At 44.6% G+C, this 23,119-nt stretch overlaps 1 protein-coding gene across 1 annotated transcript in view; it reads right to left on the bottom strand.

Annotated features, from left to right (window-relative positions):
- Positions 1–2,124: 2,124 nt before the first annotated feature.
- The window catches only part of LOC143291653 (selenoprotein S-like), a 95,531-nt gene continuing 74,536 nt past the window's right edge, over positions 2,125–23,119 (bottom strand). Inside the window, exons 5-6 of the mRNA XM_076601645.1 lie at positions 4,994–5,057; positions 2,125–4,384 (exon numbers count right to left, since the gene is read on the bottom strand). Of these exons, the coding sequence (XP_076457760.1) occupies positions 4,305–4,384; positions 4,994–5,057 (144 nt within the window). The 3' untranslated portion in view covers positions 2,125–4,304. The remainder of the gene's footprint in view (positions 4,385–4,993; positions 5,058–23,119) is intronic.

The raw sequence follows: 23,119 nt of genomic DNA, 5'->3' as shown, positions 1-23,119 counted from the left end.
GCTACACACACACACACATAAAAAATAAAGCAGACGTTATTTTTACGTACATGTTTATTCTTTTGAAACACGACCGACTACAGATAATTCTACTTCCAAATCCATAGACCAGAACAACTTACCAATCAATATATATATATATATATATTTAAGTTCAGCTTTCCATACTCCATTTGAAAATAATTTCTGTAGAGAAAAAGGGAAAAATAATTAAAATCAACTCTTACATGCAAGCCTTCAAGACCTTAGTTCGCCAAGCAGAGAAAAGAAATCTAAATTAAATGGACAAAAAATTAATAAGTTATAAAAAATAAATTAAAAAAAGACAAGAGAGAGAGAGAGAGAGAGAAGGAAAAACGTGCATGACACCAAAACACACGACTGTCCTTTGAAATTAAAAAAAAGAAATCATTCATCTATTTATTACCCAAGACATGATTTCAATTCTTTCTCTCAGTCAGCAACATTCCCTTTTCTGTCAGGGTTTCCGACAGCATACAACAAAATACGGTAGCGTCCTTAATTTTTTTTTTTTTTTTTTTAAACTCCAAGTGCATCACGAGTTGGATGAACATAAAGACACCTAACTACGGCTCACATCTCCCTTTTGTTTTGTGAGTTAACCAAAACTTGTTACACTAAAAATATGGCTGTCTCCTTCATGGATATGATAATTTAACATAAACAATTCAAATATACAAAAAAACAACAACATACAAAACAAATTCCCACACAAACCAACCACAAAGAAAGGGTACACAAATAAAATAACAAACAAACAAACAAACACACGCCATTACCAGAGATATTTCACACAGAAAATTCTGTTGTGATACAATACAATACAATTACTAGCGTAACACACAGTAACAGACAATTAGGTTCCCCTCAGTTGTCATCAGCCAACCGCCGAAGCCGTGACAGCGGCCCCTTTCAAGCAGCTGGCGTCATATTTCATTCTTTTTACCTTCCAGGACTCTCCGCAGACATTTATATTAAAAAAAAAAAAAAAAAAAAAAAAAAAAAAATCGTATTCATCTCGACTCTTCCCCCACACCACCCACCCCACTTGAAACAACCACTCACCCACCCTCCCTTTCTTTTTCTGTGTGTTTCTCATTCCCCTCCCCCCCACCACTTCCCCTGCCCCAACCTTCGTAAACACACGCACACAAACACGCACATACACACACACACCTCTAATTTTTCCTTCACCTCTCTCTCTCTGTGTCACTCTCCAGGCTCCTCCACTGTCTCTCCTCTTCTCTCCTCCTTCCTTGAGAGCAGTTACGTGTTGCCTGTCCTAGTCTGATTTATGTGTGTCTGTTGTCTAGATATCTCTATTATCTATTTATTCCTATATTCAAGACTTTCATTCATTAAAAAAAAAAGAAGTTTGATGTATGTCTGTCTACATATCTATTTCTTTATACTTTAATTCATTCTAAAATAAAATAAAAAAAATAACAAGAGAGGCAAGGCCTTCAAGACTCACTTGTGACTGAGAGTAAAACACACAAGCTTTTTATGTACTGAGTATAATTTCAAAATGTAATGTTTAAGATGAGAAAGATCAGTTTAAAGCAAATTAAGTCCCCTAGCATTAATTAGAGTAATTTCCCTTTTTTACTATCTGCACCAAAACGTTTGCAAAATAAATAAAACTTCCATGCTTAGCAAAAGAAGTTCCTGTTTGAACAAAAAAATGATAATAATGACTGCTCTTGTTGTTGGGTCAGAATATCAGATCAAAGTGCCAAGTTTAGAGAATACAAAAAATATAAATATAACAGTAAATGCAGTTTGCATATAATTAGGCTTCATTACTATTATTTTTTTTTTTTTTTGTGCCCATCCCTGAGGTGCAATATTGTTTTAAACAAGATGGTTTATTCTCTTCCAACAGCTGTAGGTATTTGAGGTAATTCGTATAAAACCACACACACACACATTTCCACATGTACTACTGTCTTATCTCCAGTATCACAGCGTTGGTATAAAATTATTGCCTTGGGTTTTCGCCTGGATGTGTGTGCGTGTGTGTGTGTGTGTGGCAGGTACAAGTGTCCATTCATCATCAATGTGTACACGCACGTATACGCAAAACAACACCGTTAACATAAATTTTCCTTCTTCTCCGACTCGAAAACAACATCAACACCAAAAACATAAGAACTATCTAGTATTTTTTTTCTTTGTCTCTGAAAACGAAATAAACTTCCCTTTTTTTTCTTCTTCTTCTTCTTCTTCTCTCTCTCTCTTCTTCCATTTTCGGCGTAATCAGCATCCTAACTTTGCAAACAGCAAGTCATAATAATCTGTCAAAGCATTATGAGGGTTTTCCTGTTCAACCTCTTCCATTTCAAACTATTCCCACCGCTTGTTTTTCTTTATTTTCCTTTTTTTTTCTTTTCCTCCCAAGAAAAGGTATTATTTTCTGGCTCAATCAACTAATGGCTTCACAGGGGAAAGAGATTCCACGTTCACCACCGACATCACAACAACTGCGGCAGAGATAGGATTGCCATGGTTTTTTTTCTTTCGTCTGAAGAGATCGTTTCCTGTCTGAAGTCCGCATCATCTGCCTGAGAAGGATGCATCGCTGAAATAATTATAGCATCGCTCGTGTTAATTATGTTGTTGGTATCTATTATCGTATCATCATCACGCTCGTTTTAATGTTATTGCTGTTGTTGGTTTTCTATTATTATTGTAGCATCTTTTTTGTTGTTGTTGTCACCTTTTATTGTTTCAGCACTAGTTTTATTGCTGTTGTTGTTACAAAATATCATAGTGTTATCCCTTGTTTTTACACGGTTGCTATCTGTTGTATCATCCCTCCTTTTTACGTTGTTGTTGTAATCTATCATTGTATCAACACTCGTTTCAATATCGTTGTTATCTATCATCTCACATTTTTATGCTGTTATTGCGGTTGTTATTATCGTAGCATCCGTTATTTCTCATGTTGTTTTTGTAGCTGTTGTTGTTATCTATTATTGTAACACTCGTTTTAATGTTGTTGTTATCTATTATCAGATTGTTCTCTATTATGGTATCATGACTCATTTTAATGATGTTATTGTTTTCTATTATTGCATCATCACTCGTGTTTATGTTGTTGTTGTTGCTGTAGTAGTTGTTGTCTATTACTGTATCTTCAATCAATTTAAATTTGTTTCTGTTGTTATGTATTATTGTGTCATCAATATCTTTCTCATTGCTGTTGCTGTTCTATCATCATCATCATAAAAATAATATGTGTGACAAATGCGATGTGCAACTCTTTTGTCGGACTATGCAACCTTTGTTTACCTATTCATGTTTACACACATAGATACCCCACATCACTTACAATGGAAAGATGTAAAACTGAAGACAAAGCATACAATTTCTCGCTCACATACACACTGCTATTACTTAGAGTGAAATTATATCAAATCAAGGTATGAACGTGAACGCACACACACACACACACACGCGCACACACACACACACACACACACATGTAATTCAAGCACTACAGTCCTATGCGAACTAAGCCAACCAAAAGTCACACGCAAAATTCAAGACCCGTAAAGGAAGAAAAAACAAGAAAAAACCAGGGGGAAGTGGGGTGTGGGATGGGGACATGAGTCGAGACTGTCTTTGGAGAAACCTGGAAACGCCGAATGACTGAGAGGTAACTGTCTGCCCTTTGCTGCAGGCTCCCTATTCCCCTCCCCTCCCTATCATCAGCTCCGTTTTACATCAATATAATACCGCGATCTCCCTTCCCACCAAACACTATCCCCCCCTCCCCCCCCCCTCCACTCCCCCCCCCCCCAAAAAAAAAGAAAGAATAAAACAACTAAAAACAAAACAAAACCGCACGAACATGATGGACAAGATACATGGAACAACAGCAACAAACAAATCAAACACACCTAAAAACATTAGAAACAAAAATTAATCAACAAGCCCCACAGAAAAAAACCCAACAAATAAAAAACCAATCCCACTGAAAACAAGCAAACACACCCTGCAGCAAAGGTCACACACTGAAAACAACACACAAAAAAACCGCGCGTGTGTGCACAGCATCCATCCCCACACCCCCAATCCCCCCACACCCCCAACACCTCCACAACACAGTCAAAAAATGGCCCTTGCAGGGTCACCATGACCATAGCGCGGCGACCTCCTGACCGACCTCTCATCACGACCTGAGCCTGACCTTGACGAGAGAGGTCACGGTCACGGGGTCAAGGTCCTGGGGTCGAGGGGTCAAGGGCGGGGACAGAGACACACACGCTGCTTTAACCTCATCCGCCTCCAGTGGACGGTCCCCGCCTCGGGGGTCTGAAGGAGGCCCCCCCTGAGGTGCCCATCAGCGGGTTGTAGTCTGGACACACAGCAAACGAAATGCACGTATATATCATAACATACATGGATATATAAGATGCATATCATATATGTATCTCTCTCTCTCTCTCTGGATATATAAGATGCATATCAAATATGTATCTCTCTCTCTCTCTCTCTCTCTATATATATATATATATATATCTCATATATCTATATATATAATTACGTACACACATGCGCACACACACACTGGCGCATGCTCACACACACACACACGAACATGCACACTCACACACACACGTGCGCGCACACACACACGACCATGCACACATACACACAAATATTGTGTGTTTATGTGTGTATGTGGGGGAGGGGTGGGAGAGACAGTGAGAGTGAGAGAGAGTGTGTGTGTTCACGAGTGCCAGCATGTCTTTGTATGTATGGTATGTGCGTGTATGTTAACGCGCTTGCTTGTGTGTGTGTGTGTGTGTGTGTGTGAGAGAGAGAAAGACAGACAGACAGCCAAACAAAGAAGCAGAGGCAGACACATAAGCACTTTAACCAGAGCAAAAGTAATGCCACCGACAAACTAAAACAACACACACACACACACACACACACACACACAACTACCACCAACACTTACCATCGCTTCTCAAAGGTTTCTTGGGTTTGGGTTTAGGTTGTGAAGGGCCTTCCTCCTCTTCCTTCTGCCAACAAAAACGAACACACTGTCAACTTTTTGTTGTGGCTGTTGTACCATTGTACTGAACATAACAAAACTAAATTCAAGGTCCAATAGCTTGTTGTAACACTGTACCAGACATAACAAAACTATTTCGTCCAATAACTTTTTGTCATAACATTGTACCAGACATTACAAAACTAAGTCCAAGGTCCAACTGCTTGTCGTAACATTGTACCAGACATAACAAAACTAAGGTCCACTAGCCTTTCAAGGCCATCGGGGCCTTGAATTCATATCCACTAACGCAGCGAATTTTTCGGGGTTTCTTTGTTGTTGTCCCCCCCCCCCCCCCCCCCCCCCCCCCCCCCCGATTTCACCCAAAAATAAAGCTTGCACGCAATACGGAAGCTCAAAAGTGGTCCCGGATGAAGCTTAAATGCGCCGAATGCTTAACAATTATGTCCTCCAGACGCAAATGGCTAGTCCCTAATGGGGGCAATTTCAGCATGAATTTACCGTATACCCCATACTTGTATTCTATGTGTTCATGCTGATATACGATAAAATAACTGGAGGAAAATAAAAAAAAAAAAACAAAAAAAAAAAAACAACAACAACAAAAAACACAACAACAAAACAAAAACAAAAAACAAGCAAGCAAAACCGAACAGAATTCCAGTATGGCTGGATTTCTCTTCTCTCTGTCGTGAAAAGCTGCATGTCTATATCATATTTCCTTGTCCAAAATGATGATTGTTCTCTGACAGTTGGTTCTTCTACTTTGTAAATGTGAACAGAGCTAGAACGAACTAAAATGGCCACTCGCTCGCCGATCACAGCACATGAACCTTACGTGAAAAAGAGTTGGAACGAATGGAATATCCAATCACTCGACCGGCGTGCTTTTGGAGAATTATATGGTCAGGTTTTGGTCTGACCCACGTAGCGCTTTTAGACAATCCAAAGTTCGCACTTTCGGGATCGGGATTAAGGAGGAAGGTGGTGGAATGGCTGAGACGCTTATCTGCCAATACATCGTTCGTGAGGGTCTGGGTTCGATTCCCGCTCTCGCCCTTTCTCTCATGTTTGGAAAAATCAAACTGACCGTCTAGTCATTCAGATGAGACGATAACCCGAGGTCCCCTGTGCAGCACGCAATTGGCGCATTTAAAAAAGAACCCATAGCAACAAAAGTGTTGTTCTCTGGCAAAATTCTGTAGAAGAAATCCACACTGATATGTACACAAATGTATACGCATGCACTCAAGGCCTGACTAATCGCTTTGGGTAATGCTGCTGGTCAGGCAGATGTACAATTATATGGATTTGTCCGAAGGCAGTGACGCCTCCTTGAGAAACTGAAAACTGAAACTGGGATCGGACTTTTCGCATTGTTGGGCTGCCCCTGTGTCTAGGGCTCGGCATATGAAGGCGGGGACCTTCTCCAACCGAAGTCTGGTACCCATTCACATCTGGGTGGAGTGAGGGAAACTGGAATGAGTGCCTTTCCCACGGACACCACACCATGCCGAAACGGGGCCTCGAACCCTGATTACTGGTGAACACTAAAAATCAGAGGTCCGATGTCTAACCGATTATGTCACAAAACCTCCGGTTTGTTACAAATGGTATGCATTTTGCCCATAGCTCCCCACTGTACATGTATCACCATCACACTCCCCGGGCTACGAAGGTTCGTTTCTTTAAAACAGGTAAATTACGGCAAAATAAAGCCAACACAAAACACCAATCAAATAAAATGACACAGAAGAGTTCCGTAAGTCACTAAGTGCCACAAAATAAAGAAAAGTCGAATGCAGAACAAACAAAATAAAACCAACCACATATTCTCCAATGTATACCACTAACACAATGTAAATACTTTTATTCATCGTGTGTGAGCGGCTAGCTTACGGCCTAATATATATGCATTTATTTCTTCGTCCATAGCTTTCTATGGATGTATATTTAATTTCATATTTGTATATATGACTAATATACGTGCGTGCGTGCGTGCGTGTGTGTGAAGCCTGACTGAATGATACAGGAAACGAATGATGAGCGCAGCTGTCAGTCGGCGCTGCGCAGGTAGGCAGCCTGTTGAACAAAATGAATGACCGTGTTTGGAGAGCGATAAGAGCTTGGGCTTTGACCGAGGACAGGTGTTACATAGATATCGATAACAATTAATCAATCAAGATATGTAGCCTTTTTTTTTTATATTAAGTACATGTATCTATTATGTGCTGTCAACTGTCAACTGATTTTTACATGACGTGCCTTTTTACCCCCCCCCCCCCCTTCTCTTTCCCTCCCCCCTCTCTCATACACACAATCATAATCGCTCTCCCTCTTTCTCCCTCCCTTCCCCCACCCCCCTCACTCTCTAATACACACAGTCATCTCTCAATCATCCCACTCTCCCTCCCTGTCTCCCCCTCCCTCTCTCTCATACACTTATAATCGCTCTCCCTCTCTCTTTCCCTCTCCAACACACACACACACACACATACACACGCGCGCACACACACACGCACGCACACACACGACAGCCGACAACGACCCATCTTTCATCACCAGGCCTGACTTGCTCATTAAGCCGGAACGGGCCCGGGATTTACGAGCCGCTCACACGAGTTATATTTGCTCATAAACGCGAAACTGATCTGTCCACTGCGCGAGGTGGCGGATGGGAAAAACTGCTATTGTTCAATCAGCCCCTCGTCTGCAATCCCCTCCCCCTAACCCCCCCCCCCCGCCCCCCCCCACCGCCACAGGCGATCCCCCTCCCCCTCTCTCTCTTTCCTATTTCTACCACCTTCTGCTCCTCCCTCACTCTCTCATCTATTTCTGTCTAATCTGCTCCTCAACAGCTGTGCCCTCCACACTCGCCCTTCCCTCGTAACCACCTCCTTCTCCCCATAATCATTATATGTCCCTGTCTCAACAACTTCTTTAGTCTTATCTTAGAACTGAACATCGACACTAATATCTGTCCTTGGACACTAATATCCCCCCAAGAGATATACGGGCGTGCGTCTCGTAAATGTGTATGTACTGAACATGTCTCTTCTTGGAATCCCTTTATAGGTACTAATCTTTTGGTGCTCGTTATCTTCGATGAAAAGCGGTCTTGCTGATTGGTGGTACTGTCTGGTACAAACCGGTCTGCAATGAAATGCGCGTTTTTTGTGGGTGTGTGTGAGTGGGGGGCGTAAGGGTGGGGTGGGGTGAGGAAAGGGTGTACATGTACATGTGTACACGCGCGCGCGCGTGTGCGTGTATGTGTGTGTGTGTGTGTGTGTGTGAGAGAGAGAGAGAGAGAGAGAGAGAGATGGCGGTGGAGAGAGAGTGAATGAGAGGAATGGAGAGAGGAAGGGAGGGAGGGAGGCAGGGAGGGAGATAGATAGATAGAGAGAGAGAGAGAGAGGGGGGGGGGAGGAGGGAGAGTTACAAATGGAACAAGAGAGGCAAGGCCTTCAAGACTCACTTGTGATAAATTAAGTCCCCTAGCATTAATTACAGAGTAATTTCCCTTTTTTACTATCTGCACCAAAACGTTTGAAAAATAAATAAAACTTCCATGCTTAGCAAAAGTTCCTGTTTGAACAAAAAATGATAATAATGACTCCTCTTGTTGTTGTTTCAGAATAAGAGGTCAAAGTGCCAAGTTTAGAGAATACAAAAAATATAAACAGTAAATGCAGTTTGCATATAATTTGGCTTCTTTTTTTAAAATTTTTTTTGTGCCCATCACAGAGGTGCAATATTGTTTTAAACAAGATGACTGGAAAGAACTGAATTTTTCCTATTTTTATGCCAAATTTGGTGTCAACTGACAAAGTATTTGCAGAGAAAATGTCAATGTTAAAGTTTACCACAGACACACACACACACACACACACAGACAACCGAACACCGGGTTAAAACATAGACTCACTTTGTTTACACAAGTGGGTCAAAAATGCTCTTTGTGGCGACTGTGATGTGATGTATGCAAGTGCGAGGCCGAGTGCGCGCTTTCGTGACAATATCATACTACTACAACTACTAAAACTAATTTATTAGTATCATTATTATTATTCGTAATTCAGACATCTTGAAACTAATATTCAACAGAGCTAAAGCTCTAACAACTATAACTGTGTTGCTCAGTTACACCCAGCATCTCATCTCCACAACTTGGATCCTCTGAAGCTCTGCTGTAAAGAGTCCAGGACTCACGTGCACACACACACACACACACACGCAAAACAAAAAAAAAACAAACAAAACAAAAAACAAACAAACAAACAGAGAACCAGTTGGCATGTAGCAGCTTCAGCTTTGTTCTGAGACGGATGCTCTAGGAGACTCGAACCTGCCACCTTCCAATCAACAAACCCGGACATGCTCTCAACCCACTAAGCCATGGGGTTCTAAGGGGGTGTGGGGTGAGGTGGGGGGACGGAATGAGAGGCCGCGGGGAGGAAGACGGGGTAGAAGGGGGTCAGGGGGGCCGGGGGGAACGGGAGGGGCGGGAGGGGGGGGCGCGGGGTGCGGTGAGGGTTCAGTGGTTACCTATTCCAACATCGGGAGCATGCGTCCCGCCAAGGTGATGGATCTGTCGGTCACCTGACCTCCTGATCACATGACAGCCTCCCAATTAAAGCGTAGAGTGCGTAGTGTGGGTGGTTGGGGTAAGGGTAGGGGGAGAGGGAGGTGAGGGTAGGCTGGGGCAGGGGAATGGGGGTATCGGTCCTCCCCAGACACGAGAAGCGCGCAGCTCAGTGACTGGATCTTAAAAACGCATGCGTATCCTATCTCTTCTCTCCTACATCTCTCTCTCTCTCTCTCCCCTCTCTCTCTCTTACGTTTCCCTGTCAAACTGATGGAGCGGTGGCTATTAACTTCCTGGTATTGTTCAGGGGAGGACCGATCCATATCCTGTTCCTTAACCGATACTGCCTGTTCCTTACCAATACATATCATGTTCCTTACTGATATGTATCCCGTTCTTTACCGATATATATCCTGTTCCTTCCTGATACATATCTTGTTCCTTATCCTTTCATATCCTGCTCCCTACCGATACGTATCCTGTTCTTTACCAACATTATCTATCTATCTAAATGGTGATCTATCTATATGGTGATGGGGTTCCTTACGTATCGATATCCTGTTCCTTACTGATACATTTCCTGTTTCTTACCAATGAACATCATGTTCCTAACCGATCCATATCCTGTTCCTTACCGATCCATATCTTGTTACAACCGATACATGCCATATTCATCACCGACTCATATAATTATGTTCCTTACATATACGCATCATGTTCCTTACTGATACACATACTGCTCCTCACTGATAGATATCCCGTTCCTTAATGATACATATCCTGTTCCTAACCGATCCATATCCTGTTCCATACTGATACACGTCCTGTCCCTTACCAATCCATGTCTCGTTCCTTACCTATCCATATCCTGTTCCTGCTGGTCATATGATGTCTATGATTCATCGTAGAAACAATGAGTATACAGCATCTAAATAAAGACCTGCTCAATCGATGTTTGGTGACATGAAACTATATCTATGCATGTGCACAGAGGAATGATTGGTGTCCTATGACTGCTGACAAGGGAAATTACTCAACCTTCATTTCATTTCTTGTGATTCCTATTACAGAAACATCAGTGCAAGATTTAATTAGACAACAGTTCATCTAATGTCCATGGCTCATAAAAGAAATAATAACAACACCGATTTAACAAACTTCAAGTGAGAAGTTGGTTTCACATTTTACTTCTCTCTCTTTTGGTTAAGAAAATGCCGTGGATACATAAACACAATGCAACATCGAAAAAACAACTTGCTGACTATCAGCCAGGTGTGTACAATGTAGTTGATACTTGACATGAGCAGAACACGTTTTCAGATAAAAAAACAAAACAAACACACACACCACTTTTCATTATAAGAAAAGGCATAAGAAGGAAAGCCAAAAAAAAGTCTTAAAAAAGAAAGCCAACAGCAAGAGGTCAACACCCTAAACCTCCTCCAATGAGAGCTGTGATGGGAGCAAATAATCTTAACATCTCACCCCAATCCCTGACAGTGTTTAAGGGTTAATACCATGATCCCAGCAGCCAGGGTTTAACATCCTACACCTTCCCAATAACAGAGGTGAAGGGTTAACACTCCGAATCAACCCAACGACAGCTACTGCGGTTAATGCTCTAAACCTCATTAATGACAGTAGTTATACGCCTAACAATACCCTCAACCTCCCAGCGTCGAGAGGTTAACACCCTAAACCCCCCCCCCTCCCCACTTCCCACCCCGCCATCCAACGACAGGGTCGAGGACTGAACATCCTAAACCTCCCCTAAATTACAGCGGTGATGGGGTTAACACCCTAAACCACCCCCATCTCAACAAAACAACAACAACAACAAAAGAAGAAGAAAAAAGAAGAAGAGAAAAGAAAAAAGGAAAAAAAAGGGAAAACAAAAGAAAGAAAGAAAAAAAAGATAATGAAACATCAGGTAAGATGGGCGCCCCCGGGGTGACGAACTATCTGCAGATTGAGATACCCCTTCTACCCGTAACTCCCCCCGCCCCCTTACACACACCTCCCTTCCTTTCATTGCTATCCATCCTGCCCCTTGCCACCCCAACCCCCCGCCCCACCCCCTTGTCCCCATCACAGAAAAAAAAAGCAAGAAAGAAGAAGAAGAAGAAGAAAAAAAAAAAAAAAAGACTCTCGATCTCCAGCCCAGCCCAGCCCCAGGGAGAGAAAAACCAACGAGGCAGGACTCAATTTTCCGCCGACGAAGAAGAATCAGGGAGGTATCCCACCCCACACCAGCCCACCCCACCTGACTGTCCGTCGGTCTGTCTGTGTTGTCTGGCTCCGTCCGGTCCAGTCCCCAGTCCGGCAGTTAACAGCAGACTGCCACCATCGCCATCATCCCTCCTTCGGTGACTGCTGTCCCCCTCCCGCCCCCACCCCCCAACAACCTCCACTCGCACACCCCCTTTCCCCTTCTCTGAGACTAGCCAAAGCAATAACTTTTCCCTAAAAAAAACGAGAGAGAGAGAGAGAGAGAGAGAGAAGAAGAAGAAGAAGGAATCAGGTGTTCAATCCAGTTTTGAGGCCTCACCCCCCCCCCCCCCCCAAGCCCCCTCCTACTCCCATTATGCTATACACCTGTGTCACGGTGGCCAAGTGGATAAAGCAGCCACCCAGGAAAGAAATGTGCAAGGTTCAATTCCTGGACAAATCCGCACTTTTTTGCTCTCAAGTCCCTCAATTAGACCTTGAGTGGTGACAGGGTGCCAGGTTTACTTAGGTTTTATTATTATTAATTTTTTTCTTTAAATCAGGAGATGATAAAAATGGTCCTTGCACACTTACACACACACAAATCCCATTCTTTTACTCAACCACTCCCTCATCAATCTATCTCTCTTCCTAATTCATTCACACAACCACCCTACATGTATCTCTCATTCTCCTGCTCTTCCTCTTGTCTCTCTCTCTGTCAGTACATTTGTGTATACGTTACATATAATGTCTCCCCCTCTCCCTCAGTATATGTGTACGTGTTGTATACAACGATCTATTTTTGCTTTCATGTACGTATCCCTCCTGTCGAAGGCGTCGTAGCACCATTGGTTTTGCACTGGATTACTGATTCAGCGATCACCAGTGATCAGGGTTGGAGACCCCGTTTTGGCATGGTGCTGTGTGCTTGGGAAAGGCGCTTTACCAGGCTGCCTTCCCATGCCTAACCCTAGACACGGAGAAAATGAAATTCACTTCCCTGTTAGGCGCAAAAAGCAAAAGGAACTTTGGCTTTCATTTTTTTTTTTTTTTTTTTCACCTTTTGATGCATCGCACACTTTCCAACCACTCATTTTTAAAATACCCTCACGCCTCATTCGCTCCAACCATACCCGCGTCAACCCAACCCGCCAGCCACCCCTGGAGCACTTCACCCTTCTCAGCCGTCTCCCGGAGGCGACGGACGTCAAGGGAGAAACAAGGAGGCGGAAATGGTTCATCAAACTCTTACCAGTATTCACCTCCTCAACCCACCCTGCGGAACCACCTGACCAGTCACAGGACTCCTCTTTAGGGGAACGGAACAGGCGTAACCGGTGGGGGAAGGGGATGGGGTGGAATGGAGGGGGAGAGGAGAAGGGTTAGAGGGTAGCAGAGGTGGTGGTGGGGGGCGTGGGAGAGGGGTCAGGAGGGTGTGTGTTAGAGGTGAGAGAGGGAGGAGCTAGCTAAAGTCTGTAAGCTTGTCTGTGTTCTGACTGCTCCTTGATTCCTTTTTATCATTATCATCAATAAGATGATTATATCATATCACATTATCTTTCTTCTTATCTATTTATTTCCCCACCTATCTTCCCCTTCCTCTTTCGCTTCCCCCTTCTTGTTCTCACCTCGGGTTAGTTTCTGCGATGATGGCGGGAGGGAAGGGGGGTGGGGGGGGGGGGGGGGGGGGGGGGTCGGATGATGATATAACAGTCGGAGGGAGGATCGTAATCAAAGAAGCGGGAGGGGGTGGGGTTCACGGAGGCGGGTAGAATGTGAGTTTAGTTAGAATCTCGTGAGCGGCCTATTCATCATTCTAGACATAAACCACCAGTGGCCACGTTTCTTCCCCCTCCCAATACCCCATTTCTCTCTCTTTTTATATAACTTTTTTTCTTTCTTTTTTTAAGCAGTGCGATGGTAGGAGGGGATAAATGGGTTGGGAAATCAGGCAGACCATGCTGTTATTCTGCCTCTGTCTTCTCTCTCACTCTACATCCTACCCTCTCTCTCCACTATCTTTCTAAAACTTTCTTTCTATCCCTCCCTCAGTAACCCCACTCTCTTTTTGTCTTTCTTTCTCTCTCTCTCTCTCCCTCTTGCCTTTCATGTGACAAGCTGAAGCAGAGTTTTCAGAAAGTCAGAAAGATATGTAAAAGTAGAAGAAGAAGAAAGTTCGACACAAGTTCACTGGAAAATCATTCATCCATCTATTCCACTTCGGGATCTTAATTGTTTTTTTTTGTTTTGGTCACTCGTTGCTGGCCATTACAGAGCAAACCAGTATTTCAGGAACCAGGAACACACTGTCGATTTTCTTTCACCTAATATCATCGAACAAACACTGAAAGTCAGCAACGGCAGCCATGTCTCTCTCTCTCTCTCTCTCTCTCTCTCTCTCTCACTTTCCAGTCTCTCCTTTCTCCTCTCTTTCCGCATCTCTCTCCTCTCCCTCCTTTAACTTCCAAGGACCTGTCAGGGGGAAAAGCAAGTACATTTGCTTATCTCATAACCCTGGTAAAATAAATTTTCGTTTCATGTCCCTCACCCCTCCCCCAATTCCCCAACCCACTCCACCCTCTGTTCTTCCTTCTACCATGCCCCCCAGCTACACCACCTTCCTTTCCATAACAAGCTCCCCCTCTCCCAACACTCCCCTTCACCTTTTTTACCTGCCACCCATCCTCACCCCACACGCCACCCCCTCCCTGTCCCCCTAGGCCACCGTCAGCTCCTATCGCTGCTTCGTGTCCGTGTCCGGGAGGCCAATAACCAAAACGAGAGGGGAAGCGGAAATAAGTTGTGGAACTCCATACGGCCAAAATAGCCCCCGCCTGTCTCAGGTATATACAGAGAGTGGACGACGAGAGAGAGAGAGAGAGAGAGAGAGGTGGACCACAGCAGTGGAGTGGAGCGAGCCCTTGGGGGGCAGAGGTGGGGTTTCGTGGGAAGGGAGGCAGGGGTTGGGGGGATGGGTGGGGAGGGGGGTAGGGTGGGGGGGGGGGGGGGACGGAAACAGGGGTGGAAAAGAGGGACTAGGAAAGACACTTCACCCGACTCTCTCTCTCTCCCCGTGGAAAATGAAATGGGCGTGGCCCGAGTTTTCTGGCAACAGTGGAGAGGGGAAGTGGGGGGGGGGGGGGGTGAAAGTTGGGGGGATGGTGATTGGACGTGGCAGAGGAGGTCGGGTGGGAATTTTTTTTAGTGGTAAAAAAGGTGGGTTGGTGGCGGTGGATGGTGACGGGTGGTGGGTAGAGAGAGGGGGCGAGAGAAAAGTGGACACTGACACAGACACAAAAGACACAGGGCAAAGCGAGATCGGGGTAGGCGGACAGTAGAGGGGGAAGAGAATAACTGAGTAAATAAATGAATGAATCTTTCTTTTCCAATGTTAGAGGTGGCAGCACATCGGCTAACTTCAATATCTGCCGTTGATTTGACACACACACACACATGTCTATATATACATAATGAGAGCGAGAGCGAGAGAGAGAGAGAGAGAGAGAGAGAGATGCTGAGAGAGTGAAATACAGACACAGAGAAAAAGACTGAGATAGACAGACAGACAGACAGAGAGAGAGAGAGAGACAGAGAGAGAGAGAGAGAGAGAGAGAGCGCTTATTTCCCCATTAACCAGAATTACTCCCCCACCCCACCCACCCCGCCCCTCCCTCCATCATCTTCTGTCCCCTTCAGACATTAAATCGCTTGCCCCCTCATAGCTCGCTCGGGGAAAAAAAAACAACAAACAAAAAAACAAACAAAAAACCCAACAACAAAAACAAATCAACGAACAACAAAATGGTTCTGGTGGTTTATGCCCAGAACGATGAACAGATCGCTCACAAGGTCCGAACCCTCCCGCCCCCCCCCCCCCCCCCCAACCCCCCATGCAACCACCTCGCCCCCATCCTACCCGCTTCCATGAAACCCCACCCCTTTCATCACCACCCTCCTTCCCATCGCCATTCCAAACTCCTACCACATCCCCCCCCCACACACACACACACCCCACCCCCATCATCATCCCAGAAACTGACCCGAGGCGAGAACATGGAAGTAGAGGAGGAGGGGAAGGGGGCAGCAAAAACGAATGCGGGAGATAAGGAGGGAAAAAAAGAACCACTACAAAAATAATAATAAATTGATTAATTAATTTAAAGAATCGAATACCAGTCTTGCCCATTCTCCAGAACAGCACTACCAAGACAGGTTCTAGCTCGCTCCTCATTCTCTCAACCCCCACATTCCTCGCCATTGTTGCCCCCTCCACTCCCCCCACCCCCATAATACACACCACCCCGGCCCACCAGTAACTCCTGTTCCGTTTTCCCCTGCAGAAGAGTCACGTGACCAGCCTTGGTTGCGACCTGTCACGTGGTTCCGCGAAGGGGATGCTGGGAAGAGATCCGTGAAGCATTTCCGCTTTCTGTTTCCCTGTTGACATACTTCGCCTCCGGAATGTGTGGGTGGAAACGGTGAAGTGGTTCAGTGATGGTGGATGGGCGGGTGGGTGGCTGTGGTGATGCGGGTATGAAGGAAAAGACGGGTGGGATAGAAAACGTTGGGATTCAAGCATGAAGGTAAAAAATACAGAACAGAGACACGCAGAAACACACAGAACATACACGCATAAAGTAAAGAGACAGAAACAGACAGGACAAAGAAGGGAAATTAATGTAAGTATCTGTGTGTTGATGCGCCACATGGCTTCGAACTGACTGTCTACTGTGGGTGGCTATTCCTTCTAAATTTACGCCACGGCCGAGGACTTTGACGGAAGCCGATGACGCTCTCACTACCCACCAGGTTAAAAACACAAGCTGAAATAATACTTTTTCTTGCTCTTGTTGAATCACACAAATACTCAAAGGTACCTTTTTACCAAGACCCTCACTTGTGTGAACAAAGTGTCCATGTTAATGTAATGACTGTGTGCGTCCGTGACAAACTTTAACGTTGGCATTTTTTCTCTATCTCGGCTACTGCAAATAGCTTTGGAACCAAACTTTGGAGGATAGTTGACGTGATTATGAATACGACCTTTGAATCTATCCAGTTTGGTAGTTAAAAAAAAAAAAACCAGAAAAAAGCCGCCACAGAGAATACAATCGGAAGTGGCAACGCTGCACTGTGGCGATGAGCAGCCGGAATTTCACACAGAGAAATCTTTTATGACAACCACAGACAAGAAAGTAATCTGACACAACGCAAAGCTATGTGATGTGTTGCGATGCAATACAATTCGCCAGCTGGTATGTTCGTTAAAGAGACAGACGGGAAAATTCACCTACCCCCCCCCCCCCCCCGCTCTCTCTCTCTCTCTCTCTCACACACACACACAAGCGAGCACCAACACAAAATATAATCATCGTCGTCAGAGATAACGCTGAGTTACCTACTGAACAAGCGATTAACGAAAAAAATAAACCAAACAATTCTTAATAAACACCATCCCCACCCCAACCCCCCAAAAAAACTGCCTTAAATGAACACACACACACACACACACACACACACACAGAGCAATCAAACAAACATGAACACATTGAGCAAACCCTAAATGAACGTTAACATCGTTATTGACTTTCAAGCAAACGAGTGACCAAAAGATGGAGGTCAAGATATGTGAACACACAGGATTGCGAAATATCAAACCTCTCTCTTCTTCACTCCCGTCCTCCCTCCCTTCCCTTCCCTCTCTCTCCCTGAGAGCAACGGTCAAAAGGCAGTACCAAGAGTCAAGGAATACTGGCCTCTTTTTCACTATCTCTGTCTCTCTCTCTCACCCCCCCCCCCTCTCCTGTCTGTATGTCTGTCTCCATCTCACCCCCCTGCGTATACCACACGAAAGGCGTTCAGGCTCTAGCATGTTTGCACATCAGTTGGACTGAGAAATCAGAAAAATCTCCACACTTTGCCCACCATATGCCGTGACCGGATTTGAACCCGGGACCCTCAGATAGAAAGTCCAACGCTTTAACCACTCGGCTGTTGCGCCTGTCAAAGTTACGACCATGACCAGCGACCAGCGAGACATTCTCTACTGTGGGTGATAGTGCCAAAAAGTCCGAAAGGACTTCCTCCTCTCTCTCCCTTCCCCTGGACTCCACCACTTCTCTCCCCCTTTTCCTGAGGAAAAGGTGGAAGATGTCGGGGGTGGGTGGAGGGGCTGTGGGAGGGGGGGGGGGGGGGCAGGGCTGGAAGAGGGGGCTGTCTACAACTATATAAAGTTATAAAGTCAAAATAACCACTCAAATCACGTTCACACAAACACATACATACACGCGCACACGACATAATACTCAATCACATCAACACAAAAGCACATGTACACGTATACACAAACTCACTCCCCCCCCCCCCCCTCTCTCTCTCTCTCTCTCCTGCTCCTTCCTTTCGTCTTATACCACTTCCAGTATACAGACCAACTACGGAAGAACACGCGCACTCCCTCACAAACACACACACAACAAACATAAACGCGACACGCACAAACCACGACACACACGCGCGCGCACGCGCGTGCACACACAAACCACCACCACATACACACACACACACACACACACAAACACACAACACTCCATATCCCATCCCCCCCCCCATCCCCCTCCCAACTACCCCATACGCAGAAAAACCTCCCCATCCGCCTAATCCCTTCCGCCAATCCGCACACCCACACCCACATACATACACAAACACAAAACCTGTCAAACCACTCCACAGATGAAGGAAACCGTGAACCCGAAGAAGCAAACCGCACGTCCGACCCTCCTCATTCGACGATTAAGCAAATGAACGCGGAAATGACAGGTCCTCCTGGACCCGACTGGCTTGCTTGCTTGCTTGCTTTTCTCTCTCTCTCTCTCCCTGTGTGTGTGTGTGTGTGTGTGTGTGTGTGTGTGTGGAGGAAGGTGGCAGAACGGTCAAGACGCTAATCTGCCAAAACAAGTGTCCGTGAGGGTCTGGGTTCGAATGCCTGACTCGCCCCTTTTCTCCCAAGTTTGACTGAAAAAAAACACACAAAAAAAAAAACAAAAAAAAACAGAGCGTCCAGTCATTGGGATGAGACGATAAACCAAGGTCCCGTGTTGGTGTTGTTGTCCTCTGGCAAATTTATGTCGAAGAAATCCACACTGATTAGCTATACAAATACATATGATGCACTCACGGCCTGATCTGAGCGCGTTGGGTTACGTTGCTGGTCACGCATCTTCGTAGCAGATGTAGTGTTGCGTATATTCACATTCCATTACACGAAAAGAAAAAAAAAAGAAAAAAAAGAAGAAGAGGAAATGGCAGGAAAATAATCTTTAGAAAACGGAACGCCATTCACAAACAACGAAAACGTGTTATTTACAGATGTACTGACGTGTCTGGTTTTTCTATTCTGCCGTAACCCTCTACAGCTATATTCCCCCCCCACCCACCCACCCACCCCCTCCTCTGCGTGACTTGCGGATTAACGTCCACGTCTTAATCTCATTCCGTCTTGTGAGGGGAAAAAAAGTGAGGACATTGCCTCCTCTTCCATGTTATCACGCGGAACATTATTATCTGACACAGCATTTCTATAATCATTCTATCAACACTTGTTTCAGCTGTGGTCATTTTTGTGCTGAACGGGACATAGTTATCTCATGGTCAGCATTTCCAAGAGCCACGCAGGATGCAGTCGGTTCGCGGCCTAAGCTGTAATGAGTGAAAATTGACGGACAATCTTGCACTACCGTTGGTCTTCAAGCACGTGCAACCCCCCCTCCAACCCCCCCCCCTCCACTCCCACGAGAGAGAACTCGAACTCAAATGTTTTATTGTGGGTCAAGTCGTCAAAGTGATCTTTACTAAGAGTAAAAGAATATGTTTATACAGCAAAAAAAAATGTACATCCTGCCATCACAACATAATAATAATAATAATATTCTTTTTAAACCCTTAAAAAAACCAAAAAAAACCAAAACAAGCTAAGCAGAAAGAACAGGAAGAAAAAGAAAATGAAAGAGGAGGAGGAAAAGACATCAACAATAAAAGAATAAAAGAAAAAGAAAGGAACAATGAAAGAAAGAGAAAACACCATCAACTTGATGAAAGCATAATCCTAAGTAACTTAAGAGATCGAGAAACAAATCAAGTGATGATTTTAAAATAAATAACTATCTATCTATCTATCTATAAATGTGTGTGTGTGTGTGTGTGTGTGTGTGTGTGTGTGTGTGTGTGTCTAAAAAGTTATAAACTTGTAAAAATGTATAGATGTCTTAAAAAACAAAACCACACATACACTGACAGACACCCATAATGAAATGCAAACCTAAAACATATAAATATCATATAAATAGAAAAGGTAAACTCAAAAAGTGGTTTAAAAAAAAAGGGGATAGAATTTTAAACTACAATAATGCACTTCTGATGATTAAGGAGAGAAAGAAGGGGAGGAGACAGTGAGATAGAAGGCGGAGGATGAGGGAAAGGGATCAGGTGGGAAGGAAACGGGAGGAGACAGATAAGAATACAGGGAGAGAGAGAGAGAGAGAGAGAGAGACAGACAGACAGAGAGAGAGAGACAGACAGAAAGAGAGAGAGAGAGACAGACAGACAGACAGAGTGGGTGTGGGTGAGAGAAAAAGCAAAATACATTATATGCTTTCAGTTAACGTGCATAAGAAACATTAAAACATTTTCAAATAAGTACAAGTGTGGTGAGCTTTCTTAAGAGGATAGACTATTTTTGTCTTTTAAATAATCAGGGGTTTCATTCCATAACTTACTACCCGAATAGTTAAGTGATGACAAATACAATATATAGTGATGATAAATAGAATAGTTCAGTGATGACAAATAGATCAGTTCTTGGGCAAGGGGTGTACATATTTTTTCCTCGAATGTCCCTCAATATTAATATAACTGTTTTACAAAGATAAGATGGTGCAATGTTTTTCATTATTGTATACATGCAGACATCTTTATTGAATTGGCATCTCAGATTAACCCTTTCACTGCCAAACTTGCATTTATGCAGCAGCTAGGTAGAGGACCCATGTCACTGAAAGCTGACCAGATCATGGGTCTGTTGTCCATGAACCTACTGCTCTTTATGTTCGGTGGTAGGATAGGCCGTATTTTCTACACATCACAGGGGGAATCCCCAGCTATTCTTAGACACCATCTTTTCTGCGTTTACAGCACAAGGGAATTTGCACTGTAAGTTGACTGGCGGTGAAAGGGTTAAAGGGCAGCATATTTAGTTCCTTGTAGTAATGTCCTTAATTTGCAGAGACTAGCATCTAAGAAGAATTATTTTGACAGAATGTTGGTACAAACTTTCTACAAAGCTAGAGAGAGAGAGAGAGAGAGAGAGAGAGAGAGAGAGAGACAAAGTCAGAGACAGAGACAGAGAGAGAGAGAATACAAACTGCTTTTTCTTTATGTTGTTTTGAACTTTAAAAAAAAAGTTAAAACTTTAATTATTCCGGCTAGATATTGCTACTAACCATGCATTCTCAACTTAATTTTTGTTGTTGATGTCAACCACGAGACATCGTGAACCTGTCCTTTTTCCTGTGTAAAGTTTTGAGTCCAGGGAATTTGCAGCCTCAACATCTACTGTACTTTGCATTTCGTTTTTGTTAGACACCGTTTGTTGTGTTGTGTTGAGTTGTACTGTTCTGTTCTGTTCTGTATTGTGCTGTGATGTGCTGCACTGTCCTGTGCTGAGCTATGCTCTGTGTGTGTGTGTGTGTGTGTGCGTGCGTGCGTGCGTGCGCTCGCGTGATTTTCGTTAACCTCTTTCAAGAGGGTCCGTCGATTTTCGAATTAAACAGTATCGCACATCTCCCGCCCCCCAGCACGCCCCTCTCTACCTCTGCCCGCGTGCGCTCACGCTGTTCGTGATCGCATGGCCACAATATTAAATGAACATCTTTCCCATGTTTTGATTTGATTGGAATCTGTCAATGAATCGAAATGCGATCTCTCTCTCTCTCTCTCTCTCACACACACAATTTTGTCTCCCTGTGTTTCTGTCCGTCTCTCTCATCTCTGTCTCTCTGCCTGCCCCCTTGTGTGTGTGGTAACCAGCTGATCCTTCCTTATTCGTATTATCCCCCAACAACCCCCTGCCAACCTCACTCATCCCGTTCCTGCCTGGATTTCGTGAACGAGATTTGGAAAAAAAAAAAAGAAAAAAAAAAAGGCAAACACATCTTAAAGCCTTGAGGGATTAATACTGAACATCTCCCCGGTCATGTCGACGATTTTTTTGCACTCACATACACACACACACACATTTACTCTTTGATTTACTCTAAAGTGTTGACTCGTTCGAAACGACCAAAACCATGATAATCGTGTGTGTGTTTGAGTGTGAGTGAGTGAGAGTGAATGTGTGTGTGTGTGTGTGTGTGTGTGTGTGTGTGTGTGTGCGTGTGAGTGAGACAGAGACAGAGAGAGTGTGTGTGTGTGGGGGGGGGGGTGTATGCGCGCGCGCCTGCGTCCTAGAGAGGGGAGGGGAGAGAGAGAGAGAGAGAGAGAGAGAGAGAGAGAGAGAGAGAGAGTAGGTGTGTATACGCGCGCGCCTACGTCCTAGAGAGAGAGAGAGAGAGAGAGAGAGAGAGTGTGTGTGTGTGTGTGTGTTTATATGTGCACGCACGCGGGTACACCGACAAACAGATATAAGGATGCATTATTGCGTGGTGTGCAGCTGTGGCAGAGTGACAGGACAGGGGAGATTACTCGTGGAGGTTAACGAGCTTTCTCCAAAGGGCAGGTCACTCTTCTGTCTTCACGTTTCATCCCCCATGATCTCTTCCTCTCGTGACACGTGTGTTCTGTCTGTCTGTCTGTGTCTCCATTTCTGTGTCTCTGTCTCACTCGTTCTCTCTCTTTCTCTGACATTCTTTCTCCATCTCAGTCTCTCTCTCTCCTCTCCTTCAGTCTCTCTCTTTCTGTCTCTCCCTCTCCATCATACTTTCTCAACCACACTTTGTTTCTATCTTCCCCTGCAACGCCCCCCCCAGCCCCCAATCCCCCGCACCCCATCTTCTACCAGCCGCCGTAGCGAAGTGGTTAGCGTCGCGGGCTGACGGCTGGGTGGATGCGGGTTCGATTCCCAGCAGAGGTGGGGTTTACCGAGCCGCGGTCGGTTCTTTCGTCCCCTCTCAATCAAGAGCTATGTTAATGACTCGTTTGAAAAAACGCTATCATCTGTCCAATGCACAAAATTCAGTGCTATGTAAATACTCTCTTCTTCTTCTTCTTCTTGGTATGATGAT

This window comes from Babylonia areolata, chromosome 17 (assembly GCF_041734735.1).
Source record: "Babylonia areolata isolate BAREFJ2019XMU chromosome 17, ASM4173473v1, whole genome shotgun sequence".
Classification (NCBI taxonomy): domain Eukaryota; kingdom Metazoa; phylum Mollusca; class Gastropoda; order Neogastropoda; family Buccinidae; genus Babylonia; species Babylonia areolata.
Note: the sequence above shows the minus strand (reverse complement) of the source record. Positions and strands in the feature narration are given on the sequence as shown.